General features: G+C 39.9%; 1 protein-coding gene across 1 annotated transcript in view; it reads right to left on the bottom strand.

Moving 5' to 3' along the window:
* The window catches only part of LOC126481218 (valine--tRNA ligase), a 209,189-nt gene that overhangs the window by 25,255 nt on the left and 161,396 nt on the right, over window positions 1-22,538 (bottom strand). Inside the window, exons 13-16 of the mRNA XM_050104822.1 lie at window positions 15,292-15,439; window positions 14,730-15,199; window positions 5,855-6,214; window positions 2,327-2,441 (exon numbers count right to left, since the gene is read on the bottom strand). Of these exons, the coding sequence (XP_049960779.1) occupies window positions 2,327-2,441; window positions 5,855-6,214; window positions 14,730-15,199; window positions 15,292-15,439 (1,093 nt within the window). The remainder of the gene's footprint in view (window positions 1-2,326; window positions 2,442-5,854; window positions 6,215-14,729; window positions 15,200-15,291; window positions 15,440-22,538) is intronic.

Genomic DNA, 22,538 nt, shown 5'->3' with positions numbered 1-22,538 from the left:
CGATATTATTCTTATAACCTCTCTCCGATAGAAGCTAATCTGCCGCATTGGTTTTTTCAAAGTCCTTTGCCATCTCTGAGAGGATTAAAATGTCATTGGCAAACCTCATACTTATTATTTATTTTCTCTGAACATTAATTCTGTTTCCAAACTTCTCCTCAGTTCTCTTTACTGCTTGCTCAATGTACATACTGAGTAACGTTATCAGGAATAGGCTGCTACTCAGTCTCACTCTCTTATCACTACTGCTTCCCTTTCAAAGCAAAGTCTGGTTTCTATACAAGTTGTGAATCACTTTTCGTTCCCTGTATTTTATATCTGCTACCTTTACAATTTCAGAGTGTAATCCAGTTAATACTGTCAAAATCTGTCTCTAAATCTTAAAATGCTCTAAAGGTAAGTTTGCCTTTCTTTCAAGTGACCGAAATAATTCACAAGTGAACCGCCTGATGTCACTGTCTAATTGGCACAATATTTTGGCAAGTCACCACATTGCTGCACGTATCTACTCCCACCCTCCCTCCAATCTGACATTCCGTACACAATACGCAGCCAGGTGTGGGTGTCTTTCTAGCTTCCCCTCTCCCTCTTCTTCATCGCCGAGCTGCTCCTTCAAATTCTCACACTCAAGGATGCTTGCCGGAAGCATCTTTGCTGTTGCTCTGGCTACCCCTCAAGTCAGTTCATTGTGGGATGTCTGCTTCCTCTTCTTACTCAGACTCGATGCAGGTTCCCAAACTTTACTAAGGGTGTAGCCACTATCAGAATTGACTAGTAGTCTCTTTATTCAAATCTTGATAGAGTATTTAATGATGCAGTCCCAGAAGTTAGACACCTGAGTCACAACCTCTGTTTGTTAGCAATTCATTCTGTGTAATTCTGACAGGCAATGTTCCGTGACTACTGACTTGTTACACTGTTGCAATCCGGTCTGCTGCTGGTGTTCTTGGCAACGGTCTTCAACAGTATGCACTGTTTCACGTATGTAAATCATGCCACATTGGCAGGGGATCTGATGGAACCCAGATTTTCATAGTCCAAGATAATTCTTGGCACTACCAAGGAGTGCCAGTGTTTTAGCTGGTAGGCAGAAGATACGTCTTCAGCTGATGTTTCTAAGAATTTGACTATATTTCTGGATAATGTGCCACAAAATGGCATAAATGCAGTGGCCACGTCCTCCTAAGGTGGTTCTTCTGTTTCTGCCAGTTGTACAGTCGATGTAGATGTAGAGCCTCCAAATCTGCCAATCCGTGCAGCAGTTTTTCTGTAACACTGTTCTCTGATGTTCAATTTCTTGGTTGAGGCTCATATTGTCTGAGAGGGTGGGAGCCCTTTGTCCCAATGTTTTGAGTCCGCCATTTCTATGTGCTGGGTGGCGGCAGCAGTCCACATGTAAGTATAGGTTGACGTGCATCTTCTTACAGTACATTCTGTGGCCAATGTGCAATTCGCTTTCCCTCTTACCAGAACATCAAGAAAGAGGAGCCCTCAAGTCACTTCAAATTCCATGGTAAAAGTGATTTCTGGTGTATGGAATTGAGATGTATGAAGAAACCCTTCAGCTTGTCTCTCCCATGGGACCTGATGAAGGTGTTGCTTGCATAATGGAGGAAACAGGTAGGTTTTCACAGGACTGATTCCAGGGCATCCTACACAAAATGTTCCGTATAATGTTGTCAATAATTTGTGAAAGTGGACTACCTACAGCTACTTCTTTTGTCTGCTCATAGTAACAACAGTGCATGTTGGACACTGACATCTGGCCCTTCATCTGTGTACTACTTCATTGTGAATCACACTGAGAGAATTAGAAGAATCAGACTATATTACCCATTACTAGACTGTTCCTTTCATTTTTTATGAATGTAATTGACTATTATTCCAAGACAGTGTAACATTCAAGGGTGAATTTTTCAGTTTGCTAGCACTGGCAATTGTTTACAGCTCTCTACAAGATTGAGTTCACCTTCAATACTGCAACACACGTACTTCAGAAATATCTGTAGTATGCTGCCTGAGCTCCTACACTTAAAAACACTGAGATGTTTACCATCTGTTTCTGCTTTGGCAGGTATATTGTAATCCAATGATTGCAGTACAAAGAGCTTTTATAAAAACCACTTTCTGTACAAGTTGTATCCAAACAAGGGGCCTATGCTCGCCCACAGTATCTTTATGAACCCCAAAAGGTAGAGATGCTAGAAGCACAACATTATATACTTTTTAACATTAGCACAAACAATAAACTTTAATAATTTACAATAATATATATCTCAGTACTGTACTCTAAATTATCCTACAAAAATGTGATTATTTAAAGTACCTTCTGTTTTAACCTTGTTGGGCAGAGTATAGTCGGATCGTGTTGACCTCACTATGTGTATAATTTTCTGTATAAACTCAACCTCGGACTCCACCTCAAGATTTCTCCAAGGACACTGCCACAAAAAAGAAGTTCCCCTTCACTTACCATCAATTGAAACATAGAAAAAAAGTCACATTTGAAAACACCAGAGATTCAATTTACTTAATTGTTATTCATGGAAATAAAAGTTAAGAGCCTGCAAAATTCCAGGATAGATAAATTAAGCTGATGAGCAGATCCATCTTACTCAAAATGACGTGTCAACTGAACCTATATTCAGTGACAGGAAAAAATTGTTTTATTTTATCGCCAATTTTGATGTTCCCCCATCATAGCCAGCCCCCCCCCCCCCCCGCCTAAATCAATGTTTTTTTTTGCTAGATTTATTGTTATTGTGCAAATTAGTTAATACTTTTGCCAAATTCATTATTATTGGCCAAAATTAGTGTGGTTTTTTTGTCAAATTCAGTGTATTTTTTGCCACATTTGGTATCTTTTCTGCTAAAGTCAGTATCATTCTTGCCAAACAGACCATAATTTTTATGTTTGTTTGTGTGTGTGTGTTTTAACGTATTCGTTCTCATTTTTTTGCCAAATCTGCTGCTACTCTTTCCCATATTCACTGCCCTGTTTTTCCTCAAATTAGGTTTTACTTTTTGCAAAATTTGGTGTTATCACATCTTTTGTAAAATTCAGTGATTTTTTGTCAAATTTGATATCGTAATTTTGTTGACTTCTTTCTTTTTTGCCAAATTCCGTGTTTTTTTTGCTCATTTCGGTGCTATTCCATCATCATAACAAAGATCGTGATGTTGGAAAACTGCTGTCAGTTTAAAATCATACATGACCCTCAGCATTGAGAAGATTAGAAGTTAAAATGCTGTTTTAATATTCAATAATATATAGAAAAACTATAAATTTTGTGATATATTGTACAAATCGCCAGTTTCACTAAAAACAGCCAATTTTGTATTATTTTTTGCACTACCATTTTCGCAAAATTTAGCTGTCTCTACCTATATGTTATTGTTATTCTCTTTTTTCCTGAGAATAGCAATTCAAATTTAGTCCAAACGTTGGCCAATTGAGGTTTTTTATATTACAACATGGTAGCACAATCAGGAGGATTGCAACACTGGTTATATGTATTTTCTATGTCTCAACATATAATTAAAATATGAGAGTGAAGTTATTATTTTGTGAAAATTTAGACAATTAGTGCAGCACAGCTACCAATAAACTGAGAGAGAGCAGCCAAATTCAAAGGAACAACAAACTTACTAGCAATTATTATTTTTTAGGCAGGTGAGTAATGTTTTTCAACAGACAGTTTGGAAGTTACATTGATGCTTGATACATACTATGCATAGTGGCTAGGGGTAGATCATAAATAAAACATTGGTAGTTCACAATGAACCAGCCTATCTATATAAGAGACACCTAAGATTAGTTATCATCAAACAAAATAATTCACTAAGACATTGCTTAGTGAATAGTGCAAAAAGTAAAGTTAATCATTCATCATGTGTGTATGTAACACTGAACAGCTGGCAGGCACAAGCTACACTGTCCCAGCTGGCTACATTGTTCTAACACTCTAGCCCATCTGAGGTGAGATGATGTGTTGGGTGGAGTGGATCACAGAAGAAAGGATGTGTGGAGGGCGACAGAGTGGTGGAGGGAAGGATGATTGATGGCTGGGATGAAGAGGCTGCAGCTAATACGTTTTAGTTACCTCATAATAAAATTATTCTCCTAAATCTCAGTAACATTTTTAATCTTGTTTATGTTGCTGCTGATATCTCAATGCCTAAAAATATGGTGAATGGGGATCTTTACCCTTCCATTATTTCTATTCTATCTTGGGTTTTCCTGTATATTAATACTGATTAATGAGTCATAAAACATGAAGGAGCAGATAGATCTTGAGTGATCCAATGAAATAATTTTGACCATCTTGTTCTTCACAACTTCAGTATCTTATAGGAATGGTGTACTACATCAAAGATGCTGTTTAATTTATTTTCAAAGTTCTGCCACAGTCATGGATGTGTGTATTTGGGTGTCTGCATGTGTGGGGGAATGTGCACTGCAGATGAGTGGTTGATTATTCCCATTATTGGTGTAAGGTGTAAGTAATTTAGGCAGAGATTAATTTATGAGAGAGCCCATACATAATCACATGCAAGTCTAATTTGATACTGGGGATTGGCATGACCACAGAAAAATGCTCAGTGAGAAAAGGGAGATTATCTATGCAAGGAACACAAACTATTTTCAAGAGCAACGGTTTAGGTTCTTATTTCATGACACGTCTTCCCATTCTGGTTCTTTTTTCTTTTGTTACACATCCATTTTCATATTATTAGAGGAATTAATCCCTCTGCTTATCAGTATCTATGGTATACATCAGAACCAGGCTAAAATATAAACATATCTGCAAGAGTAAACGGAGATGCAATTCTTCAAGCTTTCCTGGCAATATGTTGACATGTTGAATGTTTGGGTCTTCTGCTGGTTGGTGTCACTGTTCTTGCAACATCATGCAAGAACAATATGAACAATTGGCAGAAGCCTCGATTATTCAACATGTTATAAATACAGCTGCTAAATTTTCAAAGAAGTGTTACTACTGAAGTCATATGTAGAAAACATTACTGAAGTCATATGTAGAAAACATTACTGAAGTCATATGAAAAAAGATTTGTTAGAAAGAAGGAATAATCATGTTTTAAAAGCATTTGTGTAGTCAATATAGACTGAAGAATAAAGATCCCCCAAAAAATTAAATACAGGTCTCCTATACTGGGAATCCGTAGGTATCGCTTCACAAAGTTAAATCATCATCGCCATTAAATTTCTGCTGTCCTACAAATGTTTACACCATACAATAAATGGTGTACATGGGAGCCAACTACAAAGTGTTAAAAAACTAAAATAAATTCTGTATCAACCATTCAAGTTCACACTGAAGAGAAAGTACTGAAGTATTCCAAGATCACAACTTTAAAATGGTACACAGAAAAGGCATGAAAGTACATTCACAAAAATAGAGGCACAACATGACCTCTGATTTTCCCTACATGACACAAGATTATGAAATATGACATGCAGTCAACTTTTGAAAGGTATATACTAAACAGTAACATCTTAAATACTTACATGAAGATATTAAGAATATATGCTTACAACCATCCTGGCATAAAAGCATTTCTACATGAATAAAGAGCAAGCAAGGATAACACACAAAGCAAGAAGAGACCAAAAAAACATATGAAGCACCTAAAATTACCAGTGTCCATACCAATTTAGAATGTCCTTTCACACACAGAACACAAAAAGGCAAATAAAAAGGCAAAGACTGGTAAAACACACTGTGAACTATGTATTAGAAGTTCCTATAGAGATGCACATAACTAAAATGCGGACACCATGAAGATATCAGACCAAAAGCCATAACATTATGCCTAGAAATATTATACACACCTCTTTCTCATCTGGATATTGACTAACACAAATACTTTTTGCTTCACAACCAGAATGTGGAATCCTCTGGAATAATTCTTCGGTTATGAAAGGCATGAATGGAGACAGCAAACGAAGTCCCACATGTAAGCAAGTATACAACGTATTTTTTGCTGACTTCATTGCTTCTTTGTCATTGCTCTGGAAGACAGGCTTTAAATATTCTAGATAGACATCACAAAGGTCATAAAGCCACACATTATAGCATGCAGTAGTTGCCTGTGGGAAGTCATACTTTTCAAAGCCTTCATTACAACTTCTGACAGCAGCAGCTAGCCGACTACGCATCCAAAGATCCATCGGTGATTCACTTTCACAACTCTGAAATAGCATTTACTCATAAGATGTCTTACAAGAAACTGTTTCATATATACAAATTATTACAGGTAATTAATACAGTTATTAATAACACCATTAAAAGTAAACCCCAAGCACTGCACATCTGGAAAGGTAGTGTGCAACAGTACTTCACATGTTGCAACCTCCTAATAATAGCAGTAGATGCATGCCTCTACAGCTTTCCATTTCTTCTTTAGTCATTACTGTTTCACAATTTTGTACTTTGTGTCAATTTTATATTTTAGATGTGTGTATTCATTTTTACCTGCTTCACATGCTGCTTTTTTATATTTTCTCTGTTCATTAATTATGTTCAAAATCTCATTTCTTTTCCTATGATTTCTAACTGACATTGTCTTTTTGACTCCTTGTTCCTCTGCTGTCCTCATGATGCCATCTCTTAAAGCTATCCAATTTGTCTCCTATCATGTTTTTTGTCCTGTTTCAGTAAATAGTTTGTGTGGAGAAGCAAGTATGAATTCTCACTTACTACCAATATGTAAATTAACTTTGAGTGTCAAGATAACAAGCTTTTCCCCATCCCCACTGAAACCAAAGCATGCAGGCCCCTAGTACTGGAGGGTTGCATTTGCACAATAGCACATTTCTATTGACACCAATTCATTCAGAAGTTTTTGGAAAAAAAAATAGTTTTCATAATTTTGAATTTTGCTGAAAATGAAAGCTACAAACTTAAAACTTAATAGCATATATAGTGAAACATAAAAATATCAAACTTGGGTGTGGTTTAAGTATATTCATTATTTTCTGAGTTATTTTGTAAAATGTGACAATGGAAAACTGCAAAAATTAATGACCCTTTTAGTTTGACTCAGAAATTAGTAAATTCAGCACCGCATTCTACCTATAACATAAGAAAACTATGTATACATCTGACTAGGAAGATTCAGAAATGAAAATCTACCACCAAATCCATTTTAAAATCACCGTGTCGGTTTTTATTTGAGCAGACGGTCCAAATTCATTCAGCTTATATTAAGAACCATCCTCTACTGTACAAAAAATTGATGGTGGCTCAGAATCCCAATAGGGAAAGCTATTCAAAATTTTGTACTGTGCAAGAGGACTTTTTTTAACCCCTAGTTATGTGCATCGTGTAAGAAAGCTATGCACTCTCTCTGCCGTGCACAACAGTGAATGTTGTTCGAGACAGTCTGGAGCAGAGTACACAGTCTGCTGGAACAATGAAAGCAGCCTAGATATTCGTAATTGAACAGAATACCATTTGCCTCAGGTAGCTGTGTCTGAGAACTATAATATGGCAGATGAGACACATTTAATGTATAATGGAATTTATAGAATTACAACTCAAGTGATGTTTGAAGGAGATAGAGTAACTGGTATATTAACACATCTCATATTTCAGAATTTGATGTAACTTTTTGTGTGCCACCTGCATGGAACACCGTACAGTGAGTGGATTACGAGAACTTTCCATTTTTTGCTCAAGTAAACATACAATTGAACTAACTAACCAATAATTAAAAGATTACACTTTCTTATCGAAATAGTGCCAAGTGCTGTAGTTAATTCATTGTAGAAGAGCTTGCTTCTGATAAGAAATTAAGAGGCTCTAATATACAGACTTTTGGAAGAACTGACTTCACATCATTTATCAAACAGCATGCCTTATTGTCATGCACCACACAATAGGCATAGTTTTTCAGCAGGTGAAATTGAAATGTCAAGAAGCAAATGGAATATTACAGCTAATGCTTTTACAATATATTCAATTTACCCACTTGAGTGATAAGAGAAATCAGGCTAGTAAAACCTTAGGTAACAGATAGGGAACATTACAAAATGGGTTAGATCTAACTATGTGACAAAGACTGGCATTATGATTATTTTGATCACAAACAATACAATTAATCATCTTCTATTACACCTATGCCACTCCAAAACCTGGCTAATGTAGCCTCTGACTCTTGCAACAACCTCTGGTTCTTTCACCTTAATCAGGTCCCATCTACTAAATTTCTGACTTTCTCAAATTTCTTTAGCTGATGACCAGTAAGTTACGGTCAGAGTCAATGTCTGCCTACGGAAATGTTCTGCAGCTCAAAATCTGGTTCTAAATCTGTCTTAATATAGGTATAGAATATAAGTCTCTTTCATTTATACAACCTTCCATAATTCTTAGCTCAAGTTTTTGCAGTAAGACTGTGCTCTGTACTAACTTCTACTAGGTGGTTTCCCCTTTCATTCCTTTCCCTGCTGTTCTTCCTTATACTTTTCCTATTACTGACTTCCATTCCCTGATCACAATTAAATTTAAGTTTCTCTTAATGAACTGAATAATGCCTTTCATCTCATTATACATTCTTATCTCTTTATCATCTGCAGAGGTAATAGTCATATAAACTTTTACTACTGTCTTGGGTCCTGGCTTTGTACCTATCGTGGGTAATATAACACATTCACTAAGCTCTTCTTAGTAGATTATCTGCATTCTTATTTTCTTATTCATTACTGGACCTACTCCTGAATTATCAGTACTTGGTTTTATGCTAATACCCCTTCACCTGACCACAAATCTTGTTCCTCTTGCAACCACACTTCAGTAATTCCCACTATAACTCTCGCCTATTGATTTCCTTTTTCATATTCTCTCGCCTACCGACTGAGGAATCTGACATTCCAAGCTTCAAACTGTAGAACACCACTGACTATCTGTCAAAGTGAAAATAGATTATCAACATATTTTGTGTACCAAAAAATATCTAAAGTAAAACAGATGCCTCACACTATACAATGAATTCAAAGAAGTGACATCACTCTAAGACCAGTTACATGATATTCACTGTCTCCCTATTCAAATGGAGCAACTTGGAGGTCCAAATTTCAACAAAAAGTTTCAGCATGTTGGAACTGAAGAGAGATTTTTATTTTATATGCGAATAACAACAGCCTAAATTACAATTTCTTTTCCTTTCACTGGTTGTGACTAGGCTTCGATTATGATAACCATCATCTAACCAATATTTATTTACCTAGACTACACAAGGGTGCTGGTGCTTGGAGCTGCTCTGTACTACAAAATGGTAGACATCACAGAAGTACAGTCTTCGACAAAAACTGTTCTTTGACCTGCACTAGTATGCTGTCATCATACTGGAACTTTCCTGAATAAACTAGCAAGCTGACCAGCAGTTTTGCCTAGTCAATGGTATTGCTTGACAAAGATGTACCTCCTAAGCTGCACATCCAACTGATGACTGGTCTGGAGACGGCACTGGGCAAACATATGGCACCAATGGAAATGCTGTTACTAACTAAGCGGGGAGTATTTATACTCACTCGGGCCTGGTGTGTTGTGACAGGAGCCTGCCGCTGTCACATAGCTATCTGTGAAACATTGCCTTCTGCTACGGCATGTAGTCCTCCAGTGCACCACTACAATAGATTGCTGCATTGTAAAATGCTACTCCATCATTATTGTGGTCCCAAGCTGTAAAATTACACATGTGGCTGGCCTGCATACTGCATGACTGGCTGCTGTGACCTGCCTGAGGCTGATGCCACAACACATGAAGCAGCAATCTTCTAAGCAATCCTGAAGACTTTTGACATTTGTGCATCAGTGGTGTTGAGTATCATACCACACACACAGCCAGTTATCTGCATAGTGTCCAGTTAGCATTGCTGACCATTGACCTAGCAGGCTTTTTTGGACTCTGCTCAGTTTGATACATGATGTCAGCCTAGGAAGTGGTCAATGGAGTGCAAATCCTGTAGCACCTCCCACTGCCGTATGTGCAAGAACAAAACAGTGTAATAAAAGATCAGTGGTGGATAATGACCTGTATTTATGCCCCATGATGAGAAGCCATAAATCATCTGTCAAAAAGAGACCCTTGAGATCTCAATCCTGGATGCACATGATAAATGTAGCTCAACAATAAATGGCATGAACCAAAATCACCCCAGAAACATTATGAGCAGAAGGGCAGTGAGATTAGTGAGAGCATATGGACAACTGATGCACAATGAGGCAGATATGGAAATATGCAGTTAGTTTCTGATGCACCTGCACTGTTACAGGGACTGACAGTAGGTTGGCAGCTGTGGGGAGAAGACAGAAATGGTAAGGTTCCTTAGGAGCAAATCAGAAAGTCTTTGCCCCTATCCCTCTTTAGTCAAATTGTGGCTGTAGATGTGAAGTCAACATATCCATTCCCAGCAGTGGACCTTTCTTGGATCAGATGGGCCTTCTCTGCCAGTAGCTCCACAGTATGGCGCTGCTGTCAGTTGCTGAAGATGGCTGTTGCACTTCACACGCCCGCAGTGTATGAGCTACAAAGTGCGATTCATTTTCTATGGGACAAGGGAAGAACACCCATTGAAATATACTAGGAAATATAGCCCACAAATGGGGAAAAGTGTCTTGATTTGAGAAGTGTGAGGTGGTGTTACTGTGAGTTCACAACAGGCCTTGAAGACTTGCAAGACAATTAGTGTTCGAGGAGGTCGCATTCAAAGCTGACTGATGAAATTTCCTGTGCAAATGTAATTGTGAAAGTGGATTGGTGTGCGTATCTCAAGGACACTTCCCTTGAGCTTGGCATTTTGTATGGGAGTGTTTACAACATCATTCACAAGTCCTTAACATACCAGAAGATTTAATGTCAGTGGGTGGCTAAGCAGTTGGATGACATGAAGAAGGGCAAGTGAATTATTGCTCCACTGACTCACCTGCAACATTATGCTGAAGAGGGTGACAGTACTAATAATGAAACATGGATACTGTCTTTCACACCAAAGTATCGAAGCAGAAGAGTCTGGTGTAGAAATGTCTGGGTTCGCCTGTGACAAAAAAATTCTGTTCAGTGCCATCTGATGTTAATGGACTTCTGGGATAGCCATGACTGCTTCCACTGGATTTCATGCCAGTGAGTGCAGCAATAAACGATGACAGTTATTATTCCACACAGTCACATTTGCAAGCTACCGTCATGAAGAAGTGATGTCAGATTCTTGATGTGGATAATGTGGTCATCTACTACAACAATGCAAGGCCACATGTGGCAATCAGAATAACTGACAAGCTACAGTCATTCACTGAGAGAGTCTGGAGCACACCATACAGTCCCAATCTCGCCTCTAGTGATTTCCATGTTTTTGGTCTGCTGAACTTTCTGACAAGAAAGTGATTCCACGCAACAACAGTCCGAAGGTGATTCCACAGTCACCCGGATGAACTATACCACAGGCTAATCTCAATTTACTGATGCAATGAGACAAATATCTGAATTGATTTGGAGCCCATATGGAAAAATAGTATGAAATACAAAGAATAGTATGTATTTTCATAATTACCTGGAGTCAACAATACTTTATCACAGGGCTTCAGATAACGTAAAATGTGTGTCTAACACATGCATGAAGGATTTCCCTGTATCAGAAGTGCAAATTTCTTCCCTTATAGCTAGATGCCACTTGCATTCCTCTGGGAAAACAGAAGCCATCTCACTGATGAGGTTTCCTTCTGCCTTCCCCCTTATTCTTCCACTGTGACAGTGATGCTGCACCAGAAAGAGCAGCTGGGGTGGGGTTGTGGATTGCTACTTTATGGGCCTGCTGATTCTCTTGGGCAAGTTTCAGTAACTGTGTCACCAGTAACCGAAACTTCATCAGAACTATCATTACAGATGAGCAAAGTATGGCATAATGCCTTCCAAATCATCATTTTTAGGTCTTTGGCACTCACCATGTGTTTCTATTTTTGAAGAAATGGTAGATACATACTGATTTCTGATACTTCCTTTTAACTGTTCTCTGTATGCCTGCAGGGATGAACAAGTGGCTTAACAATGCATGTATTTCTATGAAAGTTACTAAAGTCATTAGGGAGACAAATGAATGCATCCCGTGTCTACCACTGCAAGTGCAGTTCAAATTAAGATACAAATTGCAGACTCTTTTTAAATAATATTTTGGTCTCTGAAGTAAATGATACCCAAGTCCAATGTTTGAGTTATATCAACTTATTTTTAGCTATTGTATTAGGTACCTACTCATCTTGCAAATTTAATCTTCTGAATTTCTTCATCAATTAATGCCTCACACTCACAGCTCTAAACTACACACTAACCTGAACAGTCAAACAAAACATCATGCAGATTAACACAAAGTTCTATTTTAGGCACAGGTTGGACAAATTTCCTGCATGTTGAATGTTTCTTGTGGGAAGCATGTTGCACATACAGATAGGTCACTTAAAATAGCACATTGGAATTGGGATGTATGATCTCACTTCAAGGTGTATAAAACCTGTTATCACATGTTCTGGTAATGTTGAAGAGCTGAAGGTCAGTATAAATGCATTTCTTCAAAATATTCTTTTTGTATCCCTCATGCCATTTGCTTTCCACTGTTCCTTCAGTTGCTCCACACTTACTTATTTGTATCAACTTGCTATGTGAGATCTGTCATGCCTGCTACGATATATCTGTTTCTGTCAGAAGCATACCCTTTCTGAATGCCTCATCAGCTTCAGCATACCTGCTACAGATACTTATCTTTTAGGAATATAAAACTGTGTTTTTTTGTAAGAGTATTCTCTTCTCATGACAAGAAAAATCTTGTGTCCTGTTACAAACTGGATTCATTTCTGAGCTGATGCTCTTAGTTTGCTTTCTGGAATTCTATTTGTGCAATAGCTATTGTTCCTAGACAATATATCCATTCTTTAGGTGTGTTTTCTTTACAAAGAATTGGAAACCATGGTGTTTCCAAGAGCAACAATGGAATTAAAAATCAACTTTGGCTCAAGCTTAATACGTACAACTGACGAGCATTAGGTGCCACAGAGGTTGTGCACTATTACTGTTTTGTCTCAACCATCATCCAACTCATCAGGTGGCAGTGCAACTTCAGACAGAGGTATTTCCATAGAGGTTTGTACAATCCTGGCAATACGCCAAGATCCCCATTCCATATGAAAGACAACCACTGACCATTGTCCCACACAGGCATCACCTAATTATGGCCAGGTCTTACACTAACGTAAGATTCATGACACCCTGGTTTGCCATAAACAGTCTAAACTGACTGAAGCGCATGACATCTGGTGCACTCTAGACAGGCATGGTGCAAACAATGTGAACACACTTCCCCCCCCCCCCCCCCCCCCGCCCCTTTCAATTCAAAATGAAAAGCCCTAGTATGTGCAACGATACCAAATGGTTTACTCCTTGCCCAGCATTTTCTTGGAAACACTTTCCATTGCTTTCACACTCACATGCTAGGTTTCACTACCAATGATATCCTTGTTAAGTTTTACAACATAATGGCTGCTTGATAAAACCAAATTACCACTCTCTGTAAGCCTCAGGTATCCAGATGATCATTTCTCGTGTTCCGTTCCAGGTGGTACCAAGCCACTTCTTTAAAATCATAAACTTACGCGCTGACCATAAATGTGACCTTAAAGACACCACAAATTGACACATATCTGATAAACTTCCCTTTTCATAAGGTACTACATGCTTGCACTAACGTTTCCTGAGTCTTAAAATGATACTTACTTTAATTTCTAAATATTGTTTTGTGCGTGTTCTTAGACCTGAGAACTACCATGTCAGTCTTGGTGTTCAAGTGTCACTGATTTAACATTCAGGAGTACAGAGTGAGTGTGTGTGTGTGTGTGTGTGTGTGTGTGTGTGTGTGTGTTGGGGTTTATGGGCGCTCAACATCGAGGTCATCAGCGCCCTGACACACATTAAAAGGAACGAATGTGGAGAGACCTAATAAAACTGAAAAACACATTCAAAGGAGGAGTACAGAACATACACTGACTCCACATTCTGTCTCACTAGTATGCACTAATCTTTTGTAACCAAAAGCAGAACTATATCCAAAGAATGCAGACTTCAATTTCAGCTTCCAGGTTGAAAATCTGGTATCTTCAACCGTACACCATCTTCAGTTAGACCTATTTGTCATCTTTTGCTACCGTATACTGCTATAGAAGTTGTTTTCTTTCTTTTTATTTTGTTGCGTTGGACTGTTCTTGACAGGCCATCACCCAAACTTTCCAAAATGTATATTTTGGCTCCTCACATATTATAACAATAAGTTTATGATTTACGTGCAAAATTAAATTTCAGAGTCTCAAGTGAGGAGAAGCCCAACAATATTTTCTAGAAATCAGTAATGTTTGAGAAAGATGGGTCTGAAAATTTAATCTTCATTTTTACGAGACCATGTTTCCCGTACCACTGATGGAAGTATTGCTTCCCTCTACTACATGTTATTCCAACACATCCATCATTTGAAGATGTGATATTCAAATTGTCAATCCAGTAATAAAAATCTCTTTCAATATTTGTAGACTTAAAGGTATGAATAATGGCGAACAGATTTTCACCATGAGAATAGAAAATTACAAAGGTTACTTAAAAAACAATGTTGAATGCTATGGTCACAAATTTCAACTATGAATTCCCAAACACATCTTTACATATATTCTTACCTCACTTTCAGAGTTTTGAGGACCATCACTGCAAACACCATACACTGTAGCAGGCAATTTGTTCCCTTCAGAGCTGAAGCTACTAATGTGCTTATACCACCTGAGCATATTTGGAAATCTTTCTAATTCACCATTGTCATTCAGTGCACCAAAAACAATCAAATCTGATTTGGAAGGTGTGTAGCCTTGGAGGTAACTATAATCAGTAAGATAAGAGTCAACTATTTCACAGTCATTCATCGTTAGGTGGAAATTTCTGTCTTTTTCACATGATGAGATAATCCTCAACAGGTGATTCACATTATTCAGTTCTTTCTTGCCTTTGTTACTTGCACTTTTATTTCTTGGTTTAGAGTTTGGCGTAAAATCTGTCCCTAAATAACTAAGTGCAAATTTTGTGGCATTCCAAAGCTTATTGCAAAAGAATCTATATCCTTGCACTCTCAAAATGTCCAAATTTATATCTCGTCCTGTAAAAAGAAAAGAAAAGGGATACCTGTTGAAATAATTCTTAAACAATTATGTAACTAAACAATTATTGTGCCAGTAATTAATTTTTTACCTTGGCTTACATATGCACACAAAGCAAACCTCAAAGCATCTGCTCCACATTCTGGAATTCCATTGGGATAGTCCTGTTTCTGACCTTGCTTTGCTCTTTCTATCTCTCTAGGATCCAAATTGCTATTTGTTAATTGTTTGTGGAGATCCTGTAATGAATTTCACAATTGCTGTTTTTATATACTGCTGAAAAACAAAATGAGGCAGAACTTACAAAAGAAGGTAAAGCGATGCATGGGAACAGGGACAGACAGAAGAATATTTTGAGAAGGAACAGGAAGAAATGACATTGTCATGATGAAGCAGCCACATTCTGGTTCTCTAGAATAAATTACTTACTTCTTGGCTGTAAACAAATGTACCACTTAAGATAGTGCAAAGATAAAACACTGCATTCGCACCTGACACTGAGTTAGTTTCAGATCCCATAACAGTATTCTTACCTAGGATTCCATGGTTCTGACAGATAACTCCAGCAAATTTATTCCATTGAAAGTCAGTTTCCATCCATCTGTATTTTTCACTTTATTTTGACATTTATCTCATGAATGTGCAATTGACAAATTATCAAACAATGTGGCAGACATATTATAGCTGCCTCCCTTGACGGACTGACAGTTCAGTACATACAACAGTTAGTTCACGAAGCAGGCCCAACAGGTATCCGAAGATGACATAATCCTTGGAACTGTTTGCTAAACATTGAAAAAATTAGGAAATAAAGCTGCAAGGAAACTGAATTTCACTGGGGGAAACAAAACTGTCCTATGGATACCATGAAAAATCCATCTATATTCCAAGGTGGACTTTCCACACAGTCATTGTGTTTTCATCTAAATGACTGCACAAAATCCTCACTAAATGACACATTGTTTCTTGTCATAGCAATGTTAAGTACAGAGATATCAACATAAACTTCTTAATTTTTTTTAAATGCAGCGATTTATTTGCACCTGGCTTGTTGCCATTTGCAACTTTCAGAGAAGCATCATGAGTGGTGAAATTTGAGTAAAATCTACAGATTTCTCTGGTTGCCATGTTAAAATTTGCTTCTTTTCTGAAAACACAGCAGAGTTTAAACAGTCTCACCTCACTAACACGTTGTGCAGACGCAGTTGCAAAAGAATTCTGAAAAAGCGCATTCTCAGTAAAATAAATGTGTAATTTCTTCACTTATGTTGTTCTCAAATCCATAGCATTTCTTATTTCACCAACCATTGATGGTCCTTAAAAATTGAATTCTTTCATTGAAAAAGTCTGTAGTTAGTGGAATAACATGGTAGATAATGAAGTTTTGCATAATAACCATGCATCAAGATACTCACCTCTTTGTATGCTATTACTTGCCAAAATCTCGTTTCTAAATGATTCATGGAAAATCTCATATAAAGATGTGAAACAAATACTAACAGAGAGATAGAGGGGCTGGCCAGTACTTACCTCAGCTCAGTACAGCCGATAGATACACATAAAATGTGTATTTTTATGTGTATCTATCGGCTGTACTGAGCTGAGGTAAGTACTGGCCAGCCCCTTTATCTCTCTGTTAAAATCTCATTTCTATATCTCTAACTGTTTATGGAATATGAAGAATGTTGTAAACATTTCACTCTGGCTTTATCTCCAGTGCAGCACGATAGCAAATTAGTGTTCTACGTCAGATCAGTTTTCTTGAGATTGGTGGCAGATAAAGACCTCCAGCCAAGTCTAAAGAAAAATTCAATATATTAGCTAGATTTCATATGCTGCAACATATTTTATAATAGGCATCAAATGCAAAATCATTGCAACATCTGTTTTTCATTACAAATTGAGATGGACAACATTCTGCATTTAGCGGTTAGGGAGGAGCTGTGGCAGAGATTTATATAATTCACATCACCTGTGACTATATAAGGAAATGGACTGCAAGATTCTGACACATCCCTAGAAGGCAGAAGCTAGAACACGCCTTCTGAAATGTCACAGACACACTGCAAATTGAGTAAAAAGCCTGAAATTTTACTGCACTGACATGCCTTGACAGCCTTCATCTGCATAACATACAGCTCAATCATGGTTAGTACACACTCATCCAGCTCTTTCCTGGTAGCATAGTCTGCACACTTATCTCATTTTATGCCTTGCAGTTTTTTCTCTGGAGTAATCTCAAAGATGAAACCTATATACAAGTTGTAATAATTGCAGTAGTATCCGGTCTGTACTGATATCCTTCAATGTATGACTGTTGATAAACGTTGCAGAATACAATGGGCATTTAGAACATTTTAAAGAAGTTTTTATGGCCTTTTTTTGTAATTTCTTTTTTGTTGCTGTTGCTGATAATATAGTTTTACACTGTAACTGCATATCTCAAAATTAAACCTGCATTAGCTCCTTTGCCTACGTCAAGTCTTTATATAAAATTCTTTATATGTCAATTAACTTATACACAAAACTATTTAGGTCGAAATGCAGTTTTTTGCATTTATCTTTCTTTGAGTGTTATGTGGAAGCGGGGGTGGGGGGTGACAGAACTGTTATAATAGTAAACTGGTAAGACATCCTAAGGCCATCTCCGAGGTGGTGACAGACAGAGGGGGCAGAAACTGTTGGATAGAGGTTGTGGGGACAGTAGGTTATCTTACGTTGGGGGTGGGATAATTTCAGGAGCAGAGAATGTGTTGAAAGGGTAATTCCCTTCTGTGCAGTTCAGAAAATCTGGAGGTCAAGGGAAGGACCCAGATGGACCGGGTTATAAAGCAGCCACTGAAATCAAGTGTGTTATGCTCAGCTGCATGTTGTGCCAAAGGGTGGTCCACTTTACTCTTGGCCACTGTTTGACAGTGGTCATTCATTCTGGTGGAGAGCTGGTTGGTAGTCATACCAACATAGAAAGCTGTGCAATGACTGCAACAAAGCTGATATACGACTGGCTGCTTTCACAGGTGGCCTGGTCTCTGAGGAATTAGGATAAGCCAGTGAAAAGATTGGGAAAGGAAGTGCTGAGTAGCTGGATTAGGCAGATCTTGCACCTGCGTCTTCCACAGGGATATGATCCTTATGGCAAGGGGGTGGGATTGAGAGTGCATCAGGGATGGAACTCCACTTTAGGAGGGGTAGGAAGGATCTTTGTTAATTGGTCCCTCATATCAGTGCATGATGATACATAATAAATGCTCTGATGAAGGACATGGTTCAGTTGTTCCAGTCCATGGGAGGTATTAGGTGCAAAAGGGGTGCTCCTCTGTAGCTAGTTCTTAGGGCTGGTTAGGAGGATTGGGGATGTGTGGGGATATGGCTCGGGAAATCTGTCTGCAGGCTAGTTCTGTGAAAGATTTTGAGAGACCCTTAGCATACTGAGCAAGGGAGATCACACCACTGGAGACACACTGTTCCTGGACTGCCGGGTAGTATGGCAAGGATTTTTGGTGTGGAAGGGATGGCAGCTGTCGAAATGCAAGTACTGTTGGTGGTTGGTAGGTTTAATGTTGGCAGAAGCGAGGATGGAGCCATCAGAGAGGAGGTGATCAGTGTCCAGGAAAATGGCACACTGTGCTGAGGAGGACCAGGTGAAGTGGATGAGAGAGAAGGTGTTGAGGTTTGGAAGGAATGAGGACAGTGTCTTGGTCCTGATACCTGAACATGAAGATATATCAATGAACCTTAACAAGACCATGAGTTTGGCATTTTGGGAGGCTAGGAAGTTTTCCTCTGGATGGTCCATAAATGGGTTGGCACACAAGGGTGCCATGCAGATACCCATGGCTGTGCTGTGGATTTGTTTGTATAACTTCCCTTCAAAGGAGAAGTAGTTGTGTGTCAGGATAAAGTTAGTAAGGAGTGTGAGGAATGAGGTAGTGAGTTTGGAATTTGAAGTATGTTGGGAGAGGTAGTGTTAAATAGCTGTAAGGCCATGAGCTTGTGGGATGTTGGTGTACAGGGAAGTGGCATCAACAATTATGAGTAGGGATCCAAAAGCTAAGGGGTGGGGTTGGTGGAGCATCAATGAAGGAAGTGGTTGGCATCTTTGACATGGGAGGCTAGATTTTGGGCAATTGGATGGTTGAATTGTTGGTTGGTCAGTTGGTTTAAAGGAGGGGGGGAGGAAGGGACCAAACTGCAAGGTCATCGGTTCCTTGTTCCCGGTAAAATAATTACACAAGGGAAAGAAGAAAAGAAAGGAGACATACAGCACAATAACATGAGAATGGAAAAACCACAAGAACGACAGAAGGACAACCAACACTACTATGGACAAAACAGGAAAAGAAAACCACAGAGAAAAGTAAGAAACAGGTAGAAGGGATAAAAACAAGAGAGCAGATGACCATGGCTGGTCGACCAAGAGAATGAAAAGGAAAAGCCAGCCACTCTGCGACACATAAAAACATCCAGCCAAAAAGCATTAGAGTGGAGAACACAAAGGGACAAAGGACATGCACAAAAACTATTCATGTATAAAACATAAAACTAAATTGGCCTATGAGGTGTTGTCAGCTAAAATTAATTGCAACAAGTCCAGTAACTGAAGAGTCCATTGCAGGGCAGCCAAAGGAGGACAGCTCACCAAGATATGGGCCACTGTCAGCCTGGCGCCACACCGACACTGAGTTGGGTCATCATGGCGCAGGAGGTAGCCATGTGTGTCCTTAATGGCATGCAGTTTGTTGTGCGTACTGAGGTTATGCCATTCCATCACCCAAAGCTGCAAAACCTTGCAGCATAGTACTGAACGCAGGTCAGTTGCAAATAAGTTGGTCTCCATACGCAGTTTTCGCTTAGCCTGTTTGGCCAGCTTGTCGGCAAGTTCGTTGTTTGGGATTTTGACTCGACCAGGGGGTCTAGACAAACACCACTGAACGACTGGACCATTCCAGGGCACAGATGGACTCCTGGATGGTTGCTACCATAGGATGATGAGGATAGCACTGGTCGATAGCTTGTAGGCTGTTCAAGGAGTCAGTACACAGAAGAAGTGACTCCCCAGGGCATGAACAGATGTGCTCAAGAGCACAAGATATAGCCACCAGCTTGCCAGTGAAAACACTGTAGCCATCGGGTAAGGAATGCTGTTTAATATATCCTCCACAGACATACGTGAAGCCGACATGTTCATTAGCCATCTAGCCGTCGGTGTAAACCACTTCATGGCCTTGATGCATGTAAATAATCAAGAGGGAGTGGCAATGGAGAGCTGTGGGGTTAACAGAGTCCTTAAGGCCATGTAAAAGGTCCAGGCAAAGCCGCAGCCTAGGTGTACACCATAGAGGTGTACGTAAATGGACCTCAAGCATAGGTGGTAAAGGCAAGGACTCCAGTTCGGAAAGAAGGAATCGGACACGAACTGCAATTGGAAGCACTGACCTGGGCTGCCAGTGTGGCAGATGGGCCACCGTGGGTGGGAAAAAAGAGATGGTAATTCAGTGCGCAGAAGAACTACGAATGTATGCAACATAACTGGTCAGCAGCTGTGCATGCCTAACCTTCAACGGAGGCACTCCTACTTCCACCAGGATGCTGGTCACTGGACTCATCCTAAACGCTCCAGTCACTAGGCGAACGCCACATTGGTGCACTGGGTCGAGTAAACGCAATTCTGAGGGCGCTGCCGAACAATAAACCAGACGCCCATAGCCAAGATGGGATTGAACAAGGGCTCTGTAGAGCTGCAGCAGTGTAGAGTGATCTGCTCCCCAGTTGGTGTTGCTCAGGCAGCAGAGGGCATTAAGGTGCTGGCAGCACTTCTGTTTAAGCTGACAAAGGTGAGGAAGCCACGCCAATCAGGCGTCAAAAACCAGTCCTAAGAATCGAATGTCTCCACTACAGTGCGTGGATTGTCATTAAGGAAAAGTTCTGGTTCCAGATGAATGGTACAACGCCGATAGAAGCGCACAAGACACGACTTTGTGGCCAAAAATTGGAAACCGTGGGTTAGAGCTCATGACTGTGCCTTGTGGATGGCTCCCTGTAGATGCCACTCTTCAACTGGTGGAGCAGTACGAAATGCATACAGAGAAGGTGAGATGGACAGCCCTATAGCTGCTGCTAGACCATTAATGGCCACTAAAAATAGAGATACACTCAACACAGAGCCCAGCGGGACCCCACTCTCCTGGATATAGGGGGAATTATGGGAGGCACCAACTTGGACACACAAAGTACGGAGCAACGGGAAGTTTTGGATAAAAATCGAGGGCAGGCCACGGAGACCCCACTCATAAAATGTGGCAAGGATATGATGTCCCCGGATTGCGTAATATGCTTTACGTAACTCAAAAAAGACGGCATCCAGGCACTGGCATCTGGAAAAGGTTGCTCAGACAAAAGAGCGACCCTGGTAGAAGCCGCCCTGACATGGAGCACGTAGGCCACGTGACTCCAGGACCCAACACAACCGCCGACACACCATACATTCCAGCAGCTTACAAAGAATGTTGTTGAGGCTGATGGACTGATACCTATCTGCATCAAGCAGGTTTTTACTGGGTTTGAGCACTGTAATAGTGGTGCTCTCCCGCCATTGCGACGGAAAGACGTCATCGCACCAGATCCGGTTCAAGATGATTAGGAGATATCACTTTTAGTCAGATGAGAAATGTTTAATCATCTGGCTGTGGATTCAATCTGGCCCAATAGCGGCGTTGGGGCAACATGCAAGTGCACTGAGGAGCTCCCATTCTGTAAATGGGGTGTTATAGGATTCACTGAGGCTTGTAGTGAATGAGAGGACTTTCCCCTCCAGCCGCCATTTGAGAGTGTGGAAGGCTGGGGGGTAATTCTCCGATGCAGAGGCTCGAGCATAGTGTTTAGCAAAGTGCTCGGAAATCGTGATTGTGTCGGTTGATAACATGAAATTTATGTTAACATCAGGAACACCTGTTGGGGTCTGGTACCCAAAAACACATTTTCTCCTTGCCCAGACTTGGGAAGGTGACGTACGGCACCCAACGGTCGAGATGTACGCCCAACACTCCTGCTTCCGTCATTTGATAAGCTGGCGAATGCGGGCAGGGAGCCGTTTAAAGGCAATGAGGTGCTCCAGCGAAGGGTGCCGCTTATGCCACTGCAGAGGTCACCGATGCTGCTCAATTGCTTCAGCAACTTCCGGCGACCACCAAGGGACTGTCTTTCGCCGGGGACCCTAAAGAGCGAGGGATCGCGTTGTCTGCCATAGAAAGGAGTGTTGTAGTCACCTGCTCAACCAACACATCGATGTTCCCGTGTGAGGGAGATTGAACAGTGACACAAGGGGTGACAGTTTCCCAG

This window comes from Schistocerca serialis, chromosome 5, assembly GCF_023864345.2.
Source record: "Schistocerca serialis cubense isolate TAMUIC-IGC-003099 chromosome 5, iqSchSeri2.2, whole genome shotgun sequence".
NCBI lineage: Eukaryota > Metazoa > Arthropoda > Insecta > Orthoptera > Acrididae > Schistocerca > Schistocerca serialis.
Note: the sequence above shows the minus strand (reverse complement) of the source record. Positions and strands in the feature narration are given on the sequence as shown.